Source organism: Macrotis lagotis, chromosome X (genome assembly GCF_037893015.1).
Source record: "Macrotis lagotis isolate mMagLag1 chromosome X, bilby.v1.9.chrom.fasta, whole genome shotgun sequence".
Classification (NCBI taxonomy): domain Eukaryota; kingdom Metazoa; phylum Chordata; class Mammalia; order Peramelemorphia; family Peramelidae; genus Macrotis; species Macrotis lagotis.
In genome coordinates, this window is record NC_133666.1 from 250,416,008 (window position 1) to 250,438,760 (window position 22,753).

The 22,753-nt window shown below is 34.7% G+C and overlaps 1 protein-coding gene across 1 annotated transcript in view; it reads left to right on the plus strand.

Annotated features, from left to right (window-relative positions):
- CMYA5 (cardiomyopathy associated 5) overlaps positions 1–22,311 on the plus strand; it is a 115,598-nt gene extending 93,287 nt beyond the window's left edge. Inside the window, exons 10-13 of the mRNA XM_074206292.1 lie at positions 5,483–5,616; positions 11,091–11,190; positions 15,151–15,324; positions 21,392–22,311. Coding sequence (XP_074062393.1) covers positions 5,483–5,616; positions 11,091–11,190; positions 15,151–15,324; positions 21,392–21,638 — 655 coding nt within the window. The 3' untranslated portion in view covers positions 21,639–22,311. The remainder of the gene's footprint in view (positions 1–5,482; positions 5,617–11,090; positions 11,191–15,150; positions 15,325–21,391) is intronic.
- Positions 22,312–22,753: the final 442 nt, after the last annotated feature.

A 22,753-nucleotide genomic window follows, 5' to 3' on the forward strand; every position in this document is an offset into this window, starting at 1 on the left:
GAGGCAAAGCATAAGAAAATAAAATTGTATCAGGAAGTAAATCATATGATATTCAGTATAATTCCCTGCAACTACAGTTGAGGTTGAGTCATTCACTTGTGATCTATTCTCTGTGTCCCAATTTGAGGTTTTCTTGGCAAAAATACTAGAGTGCTTTGCCTTTTCCTTCTCCAGCTCATTTTACAGATGAGGAAACTGAGGTAAACTGGATTAAGTGGTTTGCCCAGGTTTACAGAGTTAGTAAGTGCCTGAGCTCTGATTTGAACTCAGGTCCTCCTATAGCCAGGGCTAACATTCTATCCATTGTTCAAACTAGGCAAGTCCCTTATTCCTATTTGTCTCAGTTTCCTCATCTGTAAAATGATCTGGAGAACAAAATGGTAGACTACTCCTATATTTTTGCAAAGAAAAACTAAAATGTTTTCATGAAGAGTCACACACAACTGAAAAAACTGGACAACAAAAGGTTGGAAAGTTCCTCATTTTATTGAGTTGAAATCTGCCTCCCTATAGTCTCTCTACAAAATTCCTATTTCAGTCTTCTGAAGCATTAAGGAATAAATGCATTTACTCTAAAAACAAAGGGCAATAGCTTAAAGAGAAGGTGTTATATTTAAGAAGACTTCTCTGACCAGGCAGATCTCTCATTTTGTAAGTCGGGGGAGGGGGTGATGCTGATCTTCATTGAATGAAGAGAGAGTTTCCCCATATAAATTAAATCAAAGATTCATTTCCACCCCCCAAAAAAAACCCCTCAAGTGAAATTATTTGTCTCATTTATTCTTCAGTTTTGTGTGTATATAACTGATGGATACATAATTCTATTAGGTCTGCAACTTTGAATCCTAATGGTAACTTGAGCAAAGACAGCTTTCTGTCAGTTGGGTTCAGGTGAAAATACCACAAGTTGGGTGGGTGGGGAGAGATTCTGCTTTCTTTTTAAATCCCAATATGAGGAAGAATGCAATGCCTCAGATTCAAATGTGGCCATCTGGAGCGCTGGTCCCACATGTTTGGAGTTCTCATTCAGTTTAAAAAAAAAGTGATGACTGTTGATGGGAAGACTTTGATTGACATCAAAGCACTTTTTTTTCTGAGTTGAAAACCATGGAAGCAAACCTTTGTTTCTGAATCTAACTCATTCTGTTCTGTGTTCTTCAGAAGATGTAAATGTGTAAACAAAACAACATGTTGGGTTGCAACCCAAAATGTTGCGTGCCTTTCATTTTCATGCCCAATGCTTTGATATGAGAGACTAAATAGAAGCATTGAAGATTTTCATAAAGTTCTCTTTCATATTTCAGCATCATGTTATCCCATTCTTTTAAAAACAAAAACCACTGAAAATTTTATTTTTAGGAGATAATGAATTAGCACTTGGATTCTGACTGTTTTGATTGAATTTCCCTTCCGCTGAAATCACTGGACTCATAAGAACATGCTAAGCTAAGAAAGTTTTTGTCTCTTACTTAGGATTGAAAACAAAGAGTCAGGGTGGAGTTGGGCATATAGTAATGAATTTTGGGGCAGAAAGACCCAAGTTTGAGTACTTCTTTTGTTATATATTGGCTGTATGATCATGAGCAAGACACAGCCTCCCAGGGCTTGGAAAACTCTCTAAAGAGCAGGTATCTTTATCTGCATTGGGAGTTTCCTTATTGAAGTTTTATAAACCAATGAAATTATAAGTTTGATTGAAATAATGAGAAAGAATTGGACATGGTGGTGAATACCTCCAATATCTGCTTTTTGGGAAGGTTGAGGTTGGTATCTAGCTTAAAGTGGGGAATTCTGAGCCCTACCAGGGCTAAAGTTATTTGGATCTTTTCAGTAAGAAAAGGATCAATATTTGAGTGCTGGACAGTAGTAAGCCACCTAAAGAAGAGTTACCTTCTTCCACTCCCACCCCCCATTTCCCCCCTCCCCCAGGAATCAGAGCAGGTCAAAGCTTCTGTGTGGATTAACAATGGGAAGAGGCTGTGAGTAGCTACTATATTTCTAGTCTGGGCAAAATAAGGAGACCCAGTCTAAAAAAAAAAAATGAGGGATAGGATTTATTCTACTGAACTTCCTGACCTCTCCTCAGTCCTTATGCTGTAATATAGCAGAAAGCAGACTCTATTTGTGTGCTGAACACAGTCATACTTAAGTGCCCATATGTCAGATGAGTCTTTTGCCAAAAAGCATATAAGCTCCAGTATGAAGAATTCTGTATTTGGAGGACCTACCCATAAGTCCAAGTTCCTCTTAAGTTAACCTGCCTCCATGTCTGTCCCTGTATAGTCAGAATTGGAAGAGATTGTCCTGAGACTTGATTGTTGAAAGTTTTGAATGAATAAATTTAACTCTGCCATAGAGTCCTTCTGACAATTCATCTCTTTTTGGACCTTGAACATGTCACAACCTTTCTGAGTCCATTCATCTGTGAAATGAGAATAATAATCCTTTTATTACCTACTTCACTGTGCTTTTGTATCAATGCTCATTGCATATAATGCATATGAGGAGTGCACTGAAACTTCAAGGTACTAAAATATGTATTTCTAGTGCCTTGTTTTATCATTATTATTGTCATTTTTATGATTAGAAATTACTTGTTTTATAATTAAGTGGTCATCATGTCAAAACCCAAGAAGATTCATAGAAACAGTTTTTTAGAAAGAATATTGTTTAAAACAAATTTTCTCTCAGCAGAAAAAGATAAGTTTCAGGGTGGCTAGGTGGTGCAGTGGATAGAGCACCAGCCCTGGAGTCAGGAGTACCTGAGTTCAAATCTAGCCTCAGATGCTTAATAATTACCTAGCTGTGTGGCCTTGGGCAAGCCACTTAACCCCATTGCCTTGCAAAAACCGGAAAAAAAAAAGATAAGTTTCACAACCAAGCAAATAATACAAATATGCTAATCTAGTCATTTAATTATAAAGAGAATTAGAGGCAAGGGATTCTTTTTAAAAAAGGGGGGGGAGGAAAATATCCAGAAATTCAAGTCAGGCACAATGACTTTTTTAAGCAAAGGGAAGCTAGTTATTGGTAACTTATAAGTCTATTAGAAATATAACCCTCTGAATAATCTTCAATAATAATAATAATAATAATAATAATAATAATAATATTTAGCCATTTGAGTTAAAAAACTATATCCTCCAATTAAAAGAATTTTTTTTCATTAATTGCTGTTGAACCTGTGGCTCAGTTTCATTGATCCATTCTTGGTGTAGCTAAAGATAGAGTGCTCTCATGATCATGAGGCAGGGCCTAAAATAGCACCCAATAAAATCTGAGATAGTTATACTGACTTTTCCAAATATGGGGCACTGAACATTGACCACTCAAATAGATCCTGGCTGTTGTCACCCCTTCTTCAATTACACATTTTAATTTTTTGGTCTTCTAAGTTAGTGGTTTGCACACTTTGATCACATACTTATCAATTAAAAAGTTTTTGAATGTATGTAACTAATATATGTATATTTACTAATTTATAAATCATAATGTAGAACTGTACTAATAAATATATACATTATAAACTTACACAAAACTAAATGTTTTAAAAGAATGAGCTAAATTGAAATAATATTTGATACTAGAGGCAATAGGCAGTCACTGGAGTTTATGGAGTAAGGGAGTGACATTGTCAGGCTTGTATTTTAGGAAAGTCAGTTTGGTACCTATGTGAAGGATAGATTGGAATTCAGGGAGAATTGAAACAGGATGACTATCTATTGCTCTAATCCAAGTTAGAGCTGAGGAGGGCCTGAACTGAGGGTCTGTTTGAGTGTAGAGAATGAGACAGGTGTGAAAGATATCGTGACCATAGAATAAACAATACTTGGTAACTGATTGGAAGAGAGATTGGGGAGAGTCAGGAGCCCAGGCTAATCCTCCGGATGATTGAGAGAATTTTAATCTTGTTTGCAAGAAGTACTCTGATACCTTCAGTAGGAATAGGGAAGTTAGGAAGAGTGATGGGTCTTGGGGAAATGAAAAAGATAATGTAATAGGATCTATGGGCCACCCATCAATTCACACTCCTGTGCAACTCACTCTGTTACACTGAAAAAGTAAAAATGAAAAGCCCACCAAGGGGCAATTGCTGCAGCAACAAGCTGATTTTGGGGGGACAGAGCATGTGTACCCTGGGAATTGGGGAACTTTGCCTATATAGCTGATAGTGCCGGTGCCCGTGCCTGGTAGTGGTCTACCCCGGATCAGAAGGAGAGAAGATGAGGATTTTCACAGCAGTGAGAGACCAGTGAGTGGTGAAGAGGGATGGAGATATTGATGTACAATGGGTAAAGGTGGGATAGAGTTGTGTGGGAGACATACTCTCTCATTGGCTGTTTTGGGGGTGGTTGAATTTGACCCCATTGCTTAGCCCTTGAAGTTATTTTATGATTCACTCAAGGTTCAGAATTCTAACTTTAGAGATTGCTAATTAAAGTATGCTTTCACATTGATTTTTCTGCTTTAACATTTACTTAAACTTCTAGATAGGGCAAGGGTTCTTAATCTTTTTTGTGCATCATTGTATAAATTAGATATCATTCTTCTTATATTTAAATGATTATATTAACAGTTTTGTATTATTGCTTGTTGCTAAACTTCTTTCCTGCTAGGAACAAATTTGCTTCTGTTTCCATAAATCTTCTTGGACTTGGGGATGATGACCACCTACTTAGTTGTGACCCATCTTGAATCTTTTTCAAGTTCAAGTTTATTAATTAAGTATATAGCATCCTCCTAGTCCAAAAGGACCCTCCAAGATCAAAATAGAATCCAGAGAAGATAAATGTTTTCTTGGAAGGTCACCAGACTCCTAAATTAGTTTCCCTTATAAATCAAAACCAGGTTTACTCATTCTCTTCAAAATGATGTTCTGGAAGATATTTTGAACATTGACATAAATTAATATAAGCAGAAACAATTTTAAAGAAAAAATAAATCCTACTGGACAAGCACTGAATATTATGCAGATTCTAGTGCTCTCTTGTGGGACAACAATGAAAACTCAGCTTCTGAGATAAAATACAGAATAATGCCTACTAGTCTTATTTTAAACAATCAACTAGTGCCCTTATTTTTCAAATACACAAAACCCAGATGCCAAGCAGTGCTCCCATTTGGAATTGGTAGATTAGCAAGGAATGAGTCCAACCATAATCCTTCTGCCTTGGAGATGGTTCAAAAAATTAAAGATTTGAAGCTAGGGATTTTGGAGTTCACTGTAGGACTCCAAATGCAGGGTTTTTCCCACTGTAGCTTGAAGTTTTGTTGCTGCTCAGTTCACTGATTTAAAAACTCAGAAAGGGAAATGGATAGAGAAAGAAAACAGAGTGATAGATTGGTATCATAGGAGAGATTAAGATGTCTCATCTGTGTCATAAAAATAAAAAGGTTCTTATTTCTACATAAAGTTTAATTAGAGATTGAATGTTGGATCTTATTGCTAAAATGTATTTATTTGTTTTTGTTTTATACTTAGATCTTACTCTGGAATTAAAGGATTTCAGCTAAAAGTCAACCTCCAGCCCAATGATAACTACTTTTTCTATGCAAAAGCTGTCAATGCTTTTGGAACAAGTGAGCAGAGTGAAGCTGCTCTTATTTCCACCAGAGGTAAAGTATGCCTTCTTGAAATTAACTAACTTTTGTTTTTGTTTTTGTTTTTTTAATCTAAACTGATTTACCCAGATTTCATTTTCCCATGTAGTTCTCTGTTTCACCATTAGAGGGTACTAAGGGTTCCTATCTACAAAAGCACTGTTCATTCTTCCAATCTGCTATTCAAGGACAATCTCTGCTCTCAAAGGGAGAACAGAATTTACCAGTAGCTCTCTGGATTGTGCTGATGGCTAATACTCTAAACAGCATGGTCTTTTGGAAAGAGCATTAGGTGAGAGGTTTAGTTACTGCTTTGTGACTAATGAACTGTCACCTTGGGATGGTCACTTCACCTCTAATCTTTAAGAATCACTTCTTTGGATTGTAGCATTGTTAGATTATTCCATAATAGACTCTGTGAAAATGCAAAGAAATTGCCCAGGGAAGTTAATGACATCAATGATTTTCATTAAGCCAGACCACTTAAACACTCTTGATACTTTTGATAAACAACCTTTCTCTAAAAAACAATGTCTGGCCAGACTTCTAGAGGAATGAAATCACATCAATATTAACATTTTATTTATAAATGAAATCAGTAGACATAAAGACATATCAGATAAATAGTTAGTTCACAAGTTCACTTTGAATTAGTGAATATAAAAGTTAATGGAATAACGTTTTTTAATTTAACATTTTATTTTCTCCCAATTACATTTTAAAAAAATGTTTAGCATTTGTTCTTAAAACTTTGAGCTCCATATTCTCTCCCTTCCTCCTTCCTCCTCCCCCCCCATTGAAAAAGCAAGCTATTCAATATAGGTCATACGTGTGTGGTCATTCCCATATTAGTGAGGATATGAAAGAAAATACACACACACACACAGACACACACCCTCCCCCCAAATAAAGAAAAATTTTAAAAAAGACAAGAAAAAATTTTTAAAAGTATGTTTCAATCTGTATTTAGACACCTTCAGTTCTTTCTCTGGGGATAGATAGCATTACTCATCATGAGTCCTTTAGAATTGTATTGGTTTATTGTATAGCATCTTGCTTCATAGGTCAGAATCTTTCCTTATTTTAATAAATCAAACAGCTCATGATCTCCTACATCACTGCAGTCTTCTAACATAATCATATCTTATCTGAGCGATTGTTCATGAAAATTTTTCCCTTCAATTTTCTGCATTTCTTCTATTCTTAACTACTTTGGTTTTATTTATACAAGAAATTTTTAATTTAAAATGATTGAAGTTATCCATTTTACACTCAATAATGCTCTCATGTTATAATATACTTTAAGGTTTGATACTGCTGAATCTCTTTCCATTATACCAGGGGTGGGAAATTTTTTTTTTTCTGCCAAGGGCAATTTGGATATTTATAACATCATTTTTGTTTATATTTGGTTAAACATTTAATTAATCCATTCCTAAAAAACTCTAAGAGTCCTCAGATTATCTTAAGTGCATTATAGAATAAATTGGAAAGAGAGCAATAAATGAATGTGAAATGGAACAGATCTACTGACATTTCTATGGTAACCTATTTCCATTTGTAATAATGATATAATCCTAACATTTGGAGTCTATCCATGTGTATTTTGTAAAGAAGTGATAGTAGTTCTTCAAAAACTGTCAGGAAAAGAAGCTTAAAATGACCAAATACAAACAGAAGACATCTGTGTTGGAGACAATTTAATTTTTAAGGTTCACAGGAATACATTTTCCAGATAGTTTAAAGAGATTGCTAAAGAATAGAAAGTAACATTTATCCACTAACATCAACACTACAATCAGAAAAGGCAACTGAGGAAGCACTAGTAGTTATTCACTCATATGTATACTCTTTCATCTCTAAAACTTTTAGGAAAATAGTTCTTTCATACATCAAGGGTATCCTTGATGAAAAATGCAATAAGAAAATTATTATTTAAATTATTATTTTAAATCATTATTTAGAGTTATCTGACAAGTATAAAGAATTTAAGCTATTGCTATTTTGTTTAATTTCAGAAAAGCATTTGGTGAAGTAAAACAAAAACTAGCCTTAAAGTCTCCATTGAAGCAAATGATTAACTATGTCTATGTCAAAGTCATATGAATTTCAGTGACATTTATTATCATAGAGATAAATTTTTTCAGTGAACAAAATTGTTAACATTTAACAATTATTAGCAACTAACAATGTATTAACAATGTTAATAATGCATCAGTATCAAGTAAGACATTAGCTCCCCTAAGCATTTACCAGAATCATGGAAGGTAGACCATTTCTATAGAGTCCCAGTAGAATGATTCCCTCTCATTGCTATGATTCTCTAAATATTCCTATTTATAGTACATTGTACTAAGTATGTTGAGACTAGCAACACTATGGATTCTTTATCAATGAAATCCAGTCATTCAAAAGAATTAACCTAGACATATCCACTTGAGCAGCAAAGAAATTTAAAAAATGAATATTGTTTGGTTGATAGCATGAAGTATAAGGCAAAGATATTGAGTATTTGATTGATATACATATGCCCTAGACAGATCAACCAATCAACAAATATTTTTAAGCATCTACTATGAGGCAAATACTGGACAAGGCATTGGGGATATGAACTTAGAAAGTTCCTACTTGCAAGGATTTTACACTCTTTTGGATAATTGACAACATATACAAAAATATAAATAAACATTATATATATATTATAAGTACAAACCAAATACAAGGTAATTCATTAGATATAAGGAAGTTTAGGAGAGAGGGCACAATTGTGGGAATTAGGAAGAGCTTTAGAAAGAAGATTATCCTTGAGCTGCATCTTGAAGAGGGATTGTAGGTAGGAGGGCATGAGGAGGGAGTATTTTCCAGGCTTGGGCAATGAGTTGCCCGAATATGAGCAATGGGATGTGTGGGGAACAGAGAGATAGTCACAATTTAACTGAAATGCAGAGTGAAGAAAAAGGAATAACATAAGACGGGACTGGAATGATCATTTGGAGCTTGAAAAACTAAGCAGAGGAGTTTATGTTTTATCCTAGAGATAAACAAACAAGTAAGCAAATAAATATGGAGCCACGGGAGTTTATTAAATTGGAAAGTGACATGATCAGAGCTATTCTTTTTTTTCCTCCCATCTCCACATGCTCTTTTATTATTACTGAACCGGGAATCCTCTTCTATTTTTTTTAATTTAAATTTTATTTTTTTCCAATTCCATGTAAAGAGAGCACCTTTATTTTCTGTAAGATTTTGAGTTCCACATTTTTTCTTCTTCCTTCCTTCCTTCTCATTCCTATGACAGTAAATCATTTGATTTGGGTTTTGCATGTGCAAACAGATCAGAGCTATTCTTAAAGAAAATAACTTTGGCAACTGTGTGGAGGGTGATGGTCCTGGGTAAAGACGTCGGGTAGGGAGAATAATTAGAAAGTAATGGCAATAATCTAGGAGAGAGTAAGAGGGATGTGCTAGAAGCATCTTTAACCACCTTGGATTATGGGAGCATTTATACCTCAGAAATAGGCAACCATTACAAATCAGGCTTTGATTTATTGTTTTCTTGATTGCTTTAAGAAAGCTTTAATAATGCAAATTAAAATTTAAAATGTGTGTTTGATCCCCCCCCCCCCCAGAGAGCCTGGTTGTTAAACATTTACTAGAATACTTCTGTATTGTTCTATAAACATTTTTTGAGCTCAGCAGAATTGCTGAAGAAGACTCAGAGAATGAAGTCTTCACCAGACTAGAGGTCTGGTGATGATAGGCTAATAATAAAAAATAATGATGATGATGTTTGCAAAATATTTTACATTCATTATTGAAGCTCATAGCATCCATGGTGAGAGGTGATGGACAGTACACTGGCCCAGAATTCCATAGGACAAAGGAAATAGGTTGGATCATATTTAGGGAAATGTATAGCATTTTCAATGATTGTCTGTTATTTGCTGACACAATTGCTCACCCTTTTACCACTGGAATTCCCTAAGCGATATTCCATGGCTACAAGTCAAGAAGCACTGTAATCTCAGAACAATAATAATTGCAGTTATCCTAAAAAGCAATGAAAAGAAAGATGGTAGATATAAGTAGACTGCACCCTATTTCCATCAATAACTTCTGCATGTTTAGCGGAACAAAAGATGTCATAAAGGATGTATATGACCAGAAAGGCTTCAAGAAGTCTCTCTTGTCCTTAATCTTAAAACTTTCCCTCTGAGATGATTTTAAATTCATCCTGTATTTGTATTGTTTGTATGTAGCTAACAGTATTGTTTGTACATAGTTAATAGTATGTCATTAGACTGAGCTCCTCGAGATTGCCTTTTTGCTTTTCTTTGCATTGCCAATGCTCTACAGAGTCCTTAGAGTGAAAGAGGCACTTGAATTCTAGATGACTGAAAAAAAGGAGTTGAGTCAGGGAAGAATGAGGGATAATGTGGACAAAACCTCCAGGGGATAGTTTCTAGCTCCAAAGGAAGATTCTTTGTAGAGAATTCATTGGAAAATTTGTATAAAAATCAAATAGAATGAGGAGACATGGAAGAGTTGTTATTTGGGTTTTTTTAAGGTTTTTTTTTTTGCAAGGCAAATGGGGTTAAGTGGCTCGCCCAAGGCCACACAGCTAGGTAATTATTAAGTGTCTGAGACCAGATTTGAACCCAGGTACTCCTGACTCCAAGGCCAGTGCTTTATCCACTATGCCACCTAGCCGCCCCTAAGAGTTGTTATTTGTAATGATGGAGAGAGTTCTCACACTCAATGAAATTACATGACATAGAATGCATCTAAGTAAGTGAAATGTTTACATTTGTAGCAGTTGTCTTATAATGAATGGAATTTGAATGGGAATCAAAATAGACCTAGACTCTGGCAACTTCTCAGGCCATGAACTTAAGTGGAAGTGACCAGATCCCAGCTCTATCCTAGCCCCATGAATGCTCCATGAGATGATTATCGTTATATATGTAGTCTTTCTATTTTGATTTGATCAAATTACATTCTTAGAATTTTTATTGTTGTGAAATCATGGTGTTCCATGATTTGTAACCACAGAGCATCACTGAGAAAATACTGTTGATAGAAAGATGAGCCTTACTATATTTTTTAGAATATCTGTTATATTTGAAATGAGTGAGATACCTTTTGCATCAGTCATAGCAATATTGCCAAGTCATGGTCAGTACCACAATCATATCATTAGAAATTATGATTTATAGAGGGGGTTATTCAGCTCCTTAAGGAAACTGTCATCATCATGGACACTAGAGTTGTCTAATGTATGGGTGGCTTTTATCACCCCAGAATTTTACTCTTCCCACTGCCTAACCATTCATTCTAGGAAAAGCTCTTTAGAAGCTAAACATCTCAATATCTTCTTTCAGAGGAGGCAGAGAACTTTGCTTATTCAGTCAGTGGTCCTAGGGCTAAAATAATCCAGATCTTTCCCAGCTGTGATAGAGTTGTAATGACTTTTTTTAAATTTACAACAGGAACCAGATTTCTTCTATTGAGAGATACTGCCCACCCTGCACTACAGATTTCTTTAGATGGGACAGTAATTCGCTTTACTGAGAGGAGGCGACTCACTGAGTAAGTAGAGTCCGAAGTAGGGAAAGTTCTTATGCCTCAGCTGCAGAATTTTCTATTGCATGTATCCACCTAACACTAATTTTATATTAAATTGAACTGTGTGTGAAATAAAATACACATATGCACAATCCTGAAATATTTATACACATAATTATATCAACTAATAAGTAAAAAAAATTATTAATAGCTTACTATGTGGCAGACCTTGTGTTAATAGCTGGGGATAAAAAGACTAGCATGAAACAGTCTTTGCCCTCAAGGAACTTATGTTATACTATGGAAAACAACATGAACATACATAAGCACATGGTCAGTATAGTCTGATTGATGGATAGACAATATTTATCTGCAAATATCGACATATATAAGCATAAATATATTTATATATAGCTATATAAAATGTATCCAAACTTTTTTGCATCTATTTTGCACAAATTATATATGTATGTATATATGAAAACAATGTAGTTTGTGTCTATATTACATATATATGTATATATACATAAAGGGTTATAAGACCCAGAAAGAAGTCTAAAATAAAAAGTATATATTTTTCATTTGTTTTTTAATCTCTTTTTTTGCAACATGGAATATATATTACATAATCTCACATCTATAATTTATATCATATTGTTTGCCTTCTCAATGGATAGGGGAGGGACTGGAGGGAGAGAATTTGGAATTAAAATTTTAAAAAATATATTTTAAATAAATAAATAAATAATAAAATGTGAAGTTTAAAATAAAACTTTCTGTACTTTCCTTTAAATAAATAAAGACAATGAAATTTCTTCTAGTTTTAAAGTATAAATATATTCTCTATGCAATGAGAATAAAAAGTGAATAAAAAGTAGTTTGGGTCTATATAAGTGTTATATCATTATAAATATTAAACCTATAGAGATTTATATAAGAGGTCTATATAAGTGTTATATCATTATAAATATTAAACCTATAGAGATTTATGTAGATTCTCTATACATGTCAGTATAAAGCAGACTCAAACTGACTTGTATTCATGATAGATAGATAGATAGATGATAGATTAAAAACATGCACATAAAATAGATTATATTAATGTATACAAAGATAATGAACATGTATGTGAATAATAGATAATGGATAATATAGATACTGGTATGCAGTGAATGTAAATGGGTGGATGGATAGATGATGGATAGATAGACATCAGATAGTAGATAATAAACTAAATCACTGGGTAGTTTGAGTCTGCTAGATGTTGTATACTATATTTACAAATTTATACAGATTACATAATGTATAAATTTGTGTATGCATGTATACACATTTTTGAATATATAGATAAATACAATGATTACAATGATACAATTATTGTCTGTTGTATCTAACAATATAATTTATTATAATTGAGTTTTTATAAATACATCTTGCTATATTATAATATATAATATTTATTATAATTATATAGAGATGACATCTATATATACAAAATGAATGCAAGAGTATATTATGTAATAATATATTATAAGATTACAAGATATATCTATGAAATTGTTTATAGACAATTATAGATCATTTTGTTATATATTTTTACATAATATATAATGATATATAGATTACATATTCATATATAAAAAATGAAAAGAAAGGAGTTTGGGTCTATTATATATAGATGTATATATATATATATATATATATATATATATATATATAAATCTCTCTCATACACACGCAAACACAAACACAAAATGAATATGATAGATTGAGTATATTATATAAAGAAACATACCTAGGTAGAAGTGTGCTTATATATGCATGTTGTAAATATGTACATACATACCTATATATATACATGTCTATAACTATATTTGTGTGCATATACACATATAAACATGCATGCACACAAACATTTATACATAAACACAAACTTCCACTTCAAAACTAGAAGAGTCATTATCTTTATTGAAAGAAAAAGCAGTGTTTTTTATTTAAGACTTCTTTTTGCTCAACTAAGAAGAGTTCATGTTAGTTCTATTTTAAACTTCTTTAACAAAAGTATTTTTTCTTTTAATCAACCCACTTGAAAATGAATAGGGGAAAAATGACCCTCATGAGCATATTAAAATTGTTTTAATAACCTCACCTCGGTTGCTTTGTTTCATTCAAAGTTAGAAGTCCACAAGAGAAAGACTGTGAGGAATGAGGGAAAAAATTGTCATGTAATATATGTTCTCCAACTGCACAGGATTGCTGTGAAAATCAAATGACATAATGAATTTGAAAATTGCAAAGCATTGAGATGTAAAACATTGTTATTGTCATGATCAAATCTAGACATTTAGTGGGAACAGGTTTTTATAATGGAGCATTTTAATAGTGCTTCATTTATCACTAGTGGCAATATTGCATTGTAATTTAGCATGAGAAGATAGCTTATTTGCTAAGATGTAGTAAGACATTTCTTTAAGAAATAGATGAGGTAAGGAATAATTCAAGCATACCCTATTGTTTGTAGTAGTATCATTCACAATTCTAGCCAAAATTCATTGTAAATTATAAAACCTGCTGTCATGCCATTTGGTCAATGTCTCATCTATAACTTTTTCCCCATAGAACTGACTGCCCCTTGGAACATTGTTTCATCGAACATCATAGTTGTTAGGGTTTTATTTGCCTTGAGAATCAATGAATGAAATCAGGCAGAGTATGTCCAAGAATAAAATATGAGAGAAGATGATGCAGTTGTTGGCCTAGGAAATAAGTTATGGCAATCAAGTAGCTGGGGGATTTTCAGATAATGTGTTGGTCACAGCCTTTTCCTTCTAATAGTTCTACAAAGTAGGGGGACAAGATTTAGAAAATTCTGATTGTATTAATCGGTTTCTCATATTTTAAACTTGAAAAGGAAGAGAATACTGTACAACCGTTAACATCTCTGAAAGAAGCCTCCTTGTTGCCTTAACTATTTTAAGAAAAAACTTAGGGGGCAGCTAGGTGGTGCAGTGGATAGAGCACTGGCACTAGAATCAGGAGTAACTGGGTTCAAATCCAACTTCAGACATTTAATAATTGCCTAGCTGTGTGACCATGGGCAAGTTACTTAACCCCATTGCCTTAAATTAAAAAAAAAAACCAACTTAATGAGTCAACCATTGTCAGTAATAAAGAAGGAAGAATTATTAGAATTTGCTCCATAACAGGCTTCCTGTCATAGAAGGAGCTCTTCATCTAGCATCATGGAAGGTCAGAGAATTTATCATTCACATACATTAATGATGCTCCTGAGAGTGTCCAGGGAGTCAACCAAAAACTCTTCTGAAAACCAGATGAAATAGAATAAAGAAAACCAATTTTATTGGTATTCACCCACCACCTAATTATGAATACATAAGGTACATTGATACTTGACATTAAATTAGGGGCCCACATGTAGTTTTGGAAACAGTGGAACACATTATTAAGGAAGACTATGGAATCTCCTTTGGAGGAGCCATCTGCTTCTTGAAAAGTACATGAGATGACTTCCAGCCCTATGATTCTGAAAGAGAACTTATATTGGATTTATGATGTTCCTGATTTTTACTCTCTGCTGTTTAAAATAGAAATCCTTTCATTACTCTTCATCCTTTTTATATGGGATTTAACTCAACTCAATTCATATGTGTTATAAGGCATTATACTTTGAAAATGTATTCTAGTTTTTCTGCCTGCAACGAAGGTGAAATGTAGTAAATGCACATGAATGGAAAGTATATTTATAGAACAAGTATTAAGAGTTTCAGAAAAATCCTGGAGATGATCAAAGAAATCTCAAAAGACAGTATTACAAGAATTGTTTTAGTCCATTTCTGACAAATTCTGAAAAAATTTTGCCACCCCAAAAATGGAGTGGACTATTACAAATGTGAAGATTCATGAGATAAACCCAGTGTAATGATCATTGTACTCAGTGTTTACTTTTATTCATGTTACCTGCAGAACTCCATCTGTCCTGGGTGAGCAGCTACCTGCCTGTGGTCAACACTACTGGGAAACCACAGTAGCAGACTGTCCAGCATACCGTCTTGGAATCTGCTCTAGTTCTAATGTGCAGGGCAGTGCCCTGGGCCAGGGAGATACTTCTTGGTATATGCACTGTTCTGAACCACAGAGGTAAGTATAAATCCACAGGTCTATAGAAGAAGATGTGTTTTTGTGTATCATTATTTATGGATGGCACTTTAAGAGAGTATTCACTATTTTAAGTGTGAAATAATCTTCAATTTGTTGTGGTTGGTGGTTGGTTTGTGTGTAAAGCTTATTAACCTCTGCTGGTCTTGGAGAAACACTTTAGGTATTGTCTTAATGAATGAAAAAAATGAAAAACATTCACTAATTTGCTATGTGCAAGTACTTTATGTTTTAATGAGGGGTCACATGTATTGTTAGAAGAGTGGTGCCTAGAAAAGGGAATTTTGGTCTAAGAAATCACAAAGAAGTGAGAAGAGATTTGATTATAGGTCTCCTTGAAAAGGGGAATAAGAGTTACTGGGTGGGGGGAGTAAAAAGAAAGAGCAGAAAATGACCAAGTTATGGGCTTTTGTCAATGTGGAGAATGACTGATGAGAAAATTTCCCACATTGATATAGGCTGCACCTATGGATACCTCTTATCTCTAAGATAGAGATAGCTAGTAGAACAGTCAACAGAACAATGGGGTTAGGAAGTCCCAAGTTCAAATTCAGATTCAGACATTTTATTAGCTATATAACCCTGGATATGTCAGTTAACCTCTGTCTGCCTTCAGTTTCTTCATCTGTTAAATGGAGATAATAATAACATCTAATTCACAGGGTTGTTGTGAAGATCAAAATGAAAAATAATTGGAAAATGCTTTGCAAACCTTAAAGTGTTATATGAATTATAACTTTATTAGTACAAGGGAAGTAACAAATACAGTTAGGAGGACTGGTAAAGACTGTACAAAAGAGGATTTTTGAGGAAAGTAATACTAAAATAGTTCAAATATCATCTCCTTCATAAAGCTTCTCTTTTTTGTTGTTATTGTTATTCAGTTGGGTCTTCATGACTCTGTGGACCATAGCAGACCTGGCCGTTGGATCCTCCACTATTTTCTTGTCCAGGTTCATGTTCATTGTTACTTTGCCACTATATCTTCATCTCATCTTCTGTTGTTTGTCCCCATTTCCCTTTGCCTTCTTCAATCATTACCAATATCAAGGTCTTTTCCAGTGAGTCCATTATGTGCCCAAAATATTTAAACTTAAGCTTCAGGATTTGAATTTCCAGTGAATAGTTTGGATTAATTTCTTTAAGTACTGACTAATCTGATCTCTTTGCTGACTAAGGGATTCTCCTGAATCACAATTCAAAAGCGTCGATTCTGAGGTGTTCAGCTTTCTTTATAGTCCAAATTTCCCAGCCAAACATTGCTACTGAAAAAAACCCAGACCTCTGACTACGCAGTCCTTTGTCAGCAAGGTTGATGGCTCTGCTTTTTAGTATGCTGCCCTAATTTGCTATAGCCTTCCTTCCAAGGAGTAAGCATCTTTTAATTTCATGACTTCAGTCACCATCTGCAGTGGTCTTTGAGCTCAAGCATATAAAATCTGTCACCACTTCCATTTCTTTTCTCTCTATTTTCCAGGAAGTGATGGAACCAGTTGCCAGCAACTCTAGTCTGCAATAATTTCTCTCCTTTCTACTATCCATAACAAATTAAATGTTTCACACATTTGTGTACTTAATTGTGGATTATAATCCAGAAGCTCAAGGGGTTCTCTTGAATGCCACTGTTATAATCTGTCTTGAATTATCCTCTAATTGTTTTATGTTTGTAAGTCTTGTCTTCCTTTCTAAATTCTAAATTCTTTGTGGGACAGGACTATGACAAATTCTTTTGTGCTCTCTTTCTCCTGTACTTCCCCAGCACAGTGCTAGATAGTCATTCAGTCAATAAACATTTATTAAACACCTATTATTTAGCCAGGCACTATGCCAACCTCTCTGCTAGCTGCTGAGGGATACAAAAAAGAAGCAAAAGAAAGTCCCTGCCCTCAAGGAGCTTACAGTCTTATGAGGGAGACAACATATAAATAAAGGCATACAAATAACCTCGATGTAACATAATTATGAAATAATGAAGACAGAGAAGACACTAAAATTAAAAGGGGTTGGGAGAGGCTTCCTGGAGAAATTGTTCCTAAAAATGTTGGTACTTGGAGAAAGCCAGGGAAGCCAGTAGGCTTGAGATGAAAAGGGAGAGAATTCCAAGCATGGGGGACAGTCAGAGAAAATGCCTGGAGCCAAGAGATAGAACACCTTGTTCAGAATAGAAAGGAGGTCAGTGTCATTGGATCAAAGTGTATATGGTAGGGGGGAAAGGAATGGGGTTAACACCAGAGAATTCTGAGGATATAAGTATTTCACCCTAGAAGTGATAAGGAGCCATTGGATTTCATTGGGTAGAGGGATGACATTGAACCTATGCTTTAGGAAAATTATTGGAAGATGGATTGGAATGGGGAGAGAGTGGAGGCAGGAAGACTCACCAGGAGGGTATTACAAACATTCAAGTTTGAGATAATGAGAGCCTGTACCAGAGTAATGGCAGTATCAGAGGAGGAGACATATTTCAGAGATGTTGCAAGGTAACATTGACAAATCTTACTAACAGACTGGACATGGAGGAGAGCGAAGATGGTGTTGCTCTTGTGGAGGGAGATGAAGGCAAGGAAATGATAATGAGTTCAGTTTTGGAGATGCTGAGTTTAAGATATTTACTGGATATCTAGTTCAAGAGATCTGAAAGGCAATTGTAGATATGAGATTGAAAGTCAGCAGAAATCTTAGGATAGGACAGGCAGAAATGTGTATTGTCAGGTAGAAATGATAATTGAATTCAAAATATCTGATGGAATTCAAGCAAAATAATATAGAGAGATAGAAGAGAAGAGAGCCAGTATATAATCCTAAGGACTGTAGTAAGAAGGCATGACCTGGATGAGGAGAATGAGAAGGAAAGGTCTGGTATGAGAAATTGGAGACAGTGGTATTACTAAAACCCTAAACAGAAGAGAATGTTACGGAGAAGATGATGATTAATTCTATCAAAGATTGCAGAGATCAAGAAGAATGAGAATTGAGAAAAGATCACCAGATGGGATAATTAAGAGATAACTGATAATTTTGGAGAGAACAGATTCAATGGAATGATGAGGTCAGAAACTGAATTGTAAGGGATAATAAAGAAAGTGAGAGGAGAGAAAGTATGTCTTTTCATAGACAGTGACAAATGGCAGAAGAGATATAGGACTAGATTTAGAAAGGATAAAAGAATCAAATGAGAGTTTCTTGAGGATGAGGGCAACATGGGCATGTTTGTAGGCAGATGCCATTATATAGGAAGAGACTGAAGAGAGGTAATTGAATTAAGATGACTGAGGGGACTATATCTTGGAGGAGGGAGATGAAATGGAATTAACTGAATAAGAAGGTTTAACCTCAGTAAGGAATAAGATCACTTTCTCATATGAAACAGGTATGGAAGATAGTGGAAGAAGGCATCTTAGTGATTGGGAATGTGTAAGAGGAGAGAAGAAGAAAGCCATAATAAATGGCTTCAATTTTTTCTCTAAAATATTAGGCAAGGGGCATGGCTAGGTGGCACAGTGGATAGAGCACTGGCCCTGGATTCAGGAGAACCTAAGTTCAAATCTGGTCTTGAACACTTAATAATTACCTAGCTATGTGACCTTGGGCAAGTCACTTAACCCCATCTGCCTTCCAAAAACAAACAAAAAAACCCAAAAAATAAAATAAAATAAAATAAAATAAAATAAAATATGAGGCAAGGTTCTTACCTGAGAATGTGGGGGAAGGGAGAGTCATGAGAAGTTTAAAGAAAGATGAAACAATCTGGAAGAGCTACTATGGAGAGTGAGATAGTGATTTAAAAAGAAGTGTAAAAGGATTACCTGGGAGCAGTGAGGGTCCAATTTAGTTTAACCTAAATTTGTAGTGGATTTGGACAGAATATTGTGTGATTTTTTCCCCTACCTTCACTGAATGGTACATGTTATAGAACTGAGGGTTGTGAAAAATAGAAGTAATACCTTGGTTAAAGCTTCTGGACATAGTGTAAGCCCAGGACTTGAGAAAAGGACACCATAGAGGTGAATTGCTTCTTAAGGGATTGACATGAGGAAGAGGAGAGAAAATGACTTGTGCTCAGGAGATGACCTGGGGAGAAATCTGAGGGGTTGATGGATTGTAAGGATGTGGATGAAAAATATAGCATTTAGAAAGGAAAAGCAGAGGGAGAGATAGAAAGCAATAGACTAGTAAGATAAGAAAATTTCAGAATTCTTGACCATTGAGTTAGTGCATTTGTGGGTGTTGGAAAGCTCAAGAACTTGACCATCTTTGTGGGCATGATTGAAGTTGGGTGAAAGAGTAGGTCATGGAGAATGAGTAGATTTAGGAACTGAGTAGTTAGGATGTTTGAGAAAGAGTCAATATGTAAGTAGAAATCCTCTAATATAAGAGAAAGCATTGAGGGGAAGAGAGAAATTGTGAACCAGTTAATGAACTCATTTAGGAAGGTTGGGGAGTGACATGGAGATCTGTAGATAATAGCTACCATAATTTTATTGGGGGTAGATATGAATTGAACCTCAAAGGAGGAAAGTAGATAGGTTCATAGAAGCTTCTCAACAAATAATTGATGAATTTAATAGATTTGATCTGGAAGGAATTAAAGAGAACACTAGGACTTAATAATTGACTACTTTGGGATTGTGGGAAGATCTTGGAGTCAGAAGGCCTGGATTCTAGTCCTTTCTCTGTTACTTGTATTTGTGTAATGTTGGGAAAATCACAACATCTCTTGGTCTTTTTTAGTTTCTTTATCTGTAAAAAGAAGGGATTTGACTGAATTGCCTTTCAGGTTTTTCCAACTCTAAAGCCCTTAAAGTCAACTATAGGGTCCCATTAATGAAAATAATCCCATGAAGTGGAAATATTATTTGAATTCACACTATTCTAAGTATGTAAAATATATTAACTGGTTTCAACCCAATAGGAATATGCAATGAAGATGTTTGAATGAAACTTTGAATAATGAACCGCTTCACAAGCTTTGTTATTCACATCAATGGGGATCTAGCTATGTCTAGGAAAATGATGTTATTATCAGAAAGTTGTGAAATAGGATCAGTTTGTGAGGGAAGTAATTGAGGATCAGGCAGGTTTAATAAACTGTAGTGTAGGAAAGGGGGTAAATATATAAGGAAGTTAGGAGGATTGAATTATCAAGGCTTTAAAAACCAAACAGATGAACTTACATTTTATCTTGGAGGCAATAAGGAGCTATTGGATTTTAGTGACCATAGAATTAGCCCCCAACTGAATCCAACTTCCTCATTTCACTTAGGTGAAGAGAGGTTGACTTGTCCAGGGCCACATGATTAGTGAGGGACGATATGAACTTAGGTTCCAAGACCAATTTTCTCTCCATTGATAGATAAACCTCACTGTCTCAGAAATCAACCAGTCTAATCCTCTCATTTTATGTAACAAGCAAAGTGGAGACTAGACGATGAAGTGACTGGTCCAAGGTCATACCGAGAATATATGGTCAAGCTAGAATTTGAATCCAGGTCCTTTGACTCCAAATCAAGCATTCTTTCTATTACCCTGTCCTGCCTCTAAAGAATGAAGAATAAAGCTGAAAAAAATTATTCATTTTTCTTCAACAAACTTGAACAGAGATCCTTATGTAAATTATAAAACTGTGAAATTAATGCATTCCAGGGGAAGTAAGACAGCAGAACATTTTTTGATACATAGAAGCCTCCAAGGAGTTTTTTTATTCAGAAGAATGACAATCAATGAATGCAGCAGCTGAAAGGTGTAGGCAGTTGGAAAAGAATGAGAATGTTGGAAAAAAGTCAAAAGGTTACAGGGGGTCATGTTGATTATTCTGAGATGGCCTTTTTACAACAGGATGGAAGGAAATATTTAAAATCCTAATCATCTGGGTTCATGTTACTTTTATATTTGAGTTTCTGGGAAGTGTCCAGGGAGGTGTCAGGCCTGGCATTATATGCTGGGCCATCCTTTGTATTCCAGTTAATAGCTGGTAAGTTAATCATGGTACATTTTTTTCATAGCTCAGATTCATTTTAATTTTTATACTTTCCATTCTGTTTCATTTCAGATATAAATTTTTCAGCAATGGCACCGTGAGCAATGTCCATGTGACTGAGCAAACAGTCAGAGTGGGCATTTTGCTAGATTATAGCAACCAGAGACTTTTATTCATAAATGCTGAGAGTGGGCAGCTGCTCTTCACCATCAGGCACAGATTCACCGGACCTATTCACCCTGCCTTTGCCCTCGAGAAGCCTGGACAATTCACCCTGCACCTGGGGAAAGAGCCACCAGATTTTTTGAGGCATAAGTAATGCTTTGCTTTCAAAGTAGTATTATTTGGAAGACAAAGAAATCACATTTAAGGAATTTGTTCTCCTTTCCATGGGTCATCAGCACATGTGTCCACATCCAAATTCACAATTACTAATGACAGCTTTATACATGATAATAACACACACGGGAAAATATAACCTTTTATTTGTGTGACTTGTGTGAGAAGAAAGGTTGAACAGTCCTGCCCATTGAGTTATGCATTGTGATGTATACTCAGAATAAATTTCTAAAGTAAAGGATTGGGTTAGACCTGCGGATCAAAATGGAGAGAACTATATTCATACAAAGGAATTCTCTTCATTATTAAGGAAATAAATACCATGATGGAAAGTGGGGGAGAAGGAAAGAGGGAATGAAGATAATCTACCATATTAATAAGTTGCTTCTCTCACTAAAGGAATATCTGACTCTTTTCATAGGGATTAAAGCATAACAAGTCATATGACATTTCACCATGAGATGAGTCCGAGTCATGGAATATCTCACTCTGAAAATATGTTATCTGTTGTAAAGGTTATAATGAACTATTTTATAAAATTGTATAATCTTGTATACACAAGAATTCCTTTACTCTCAATGTCAAAATGTAGACTTTGCTACTAGGAATCTGCTTTTCTATAAATAAATGTGTAGAAAATCTAAAGTAAGAATTGGTGACTATTAAGACTTTATTATACAGAATGAATAAAAAATCAACTTTTCTATAGAGCTATGCATCAACTTCTCAGAAACACCTGAGAAAAGCTGATAGGCATTGAATTTCAAGGGATTGAGCTTTGATTAATATTTCAAATCTGAAAAATGAAAAAAATTTCAAACATATTTGCATCACCTTATAGATAAAATTATGAGAAAATGTTTATTTAAATTATTATTTCTCACTGAATATAGTTTTTAGGAGTATATTTTATTGACGTTTTGTTATTATATCACTTTCATTTAAAAAAAAACCCTTTCCAGACCTCCCACAAATCTTCCCCTTATAAAATAAAGTACCCCAATCAAACCTACCCTGCCCCCCCCCACACACACAAACACACCTGGTTCAGTGACTGCATCTGAAAAAGAATTCAGCCTTCTGCTCTAGTTGTCC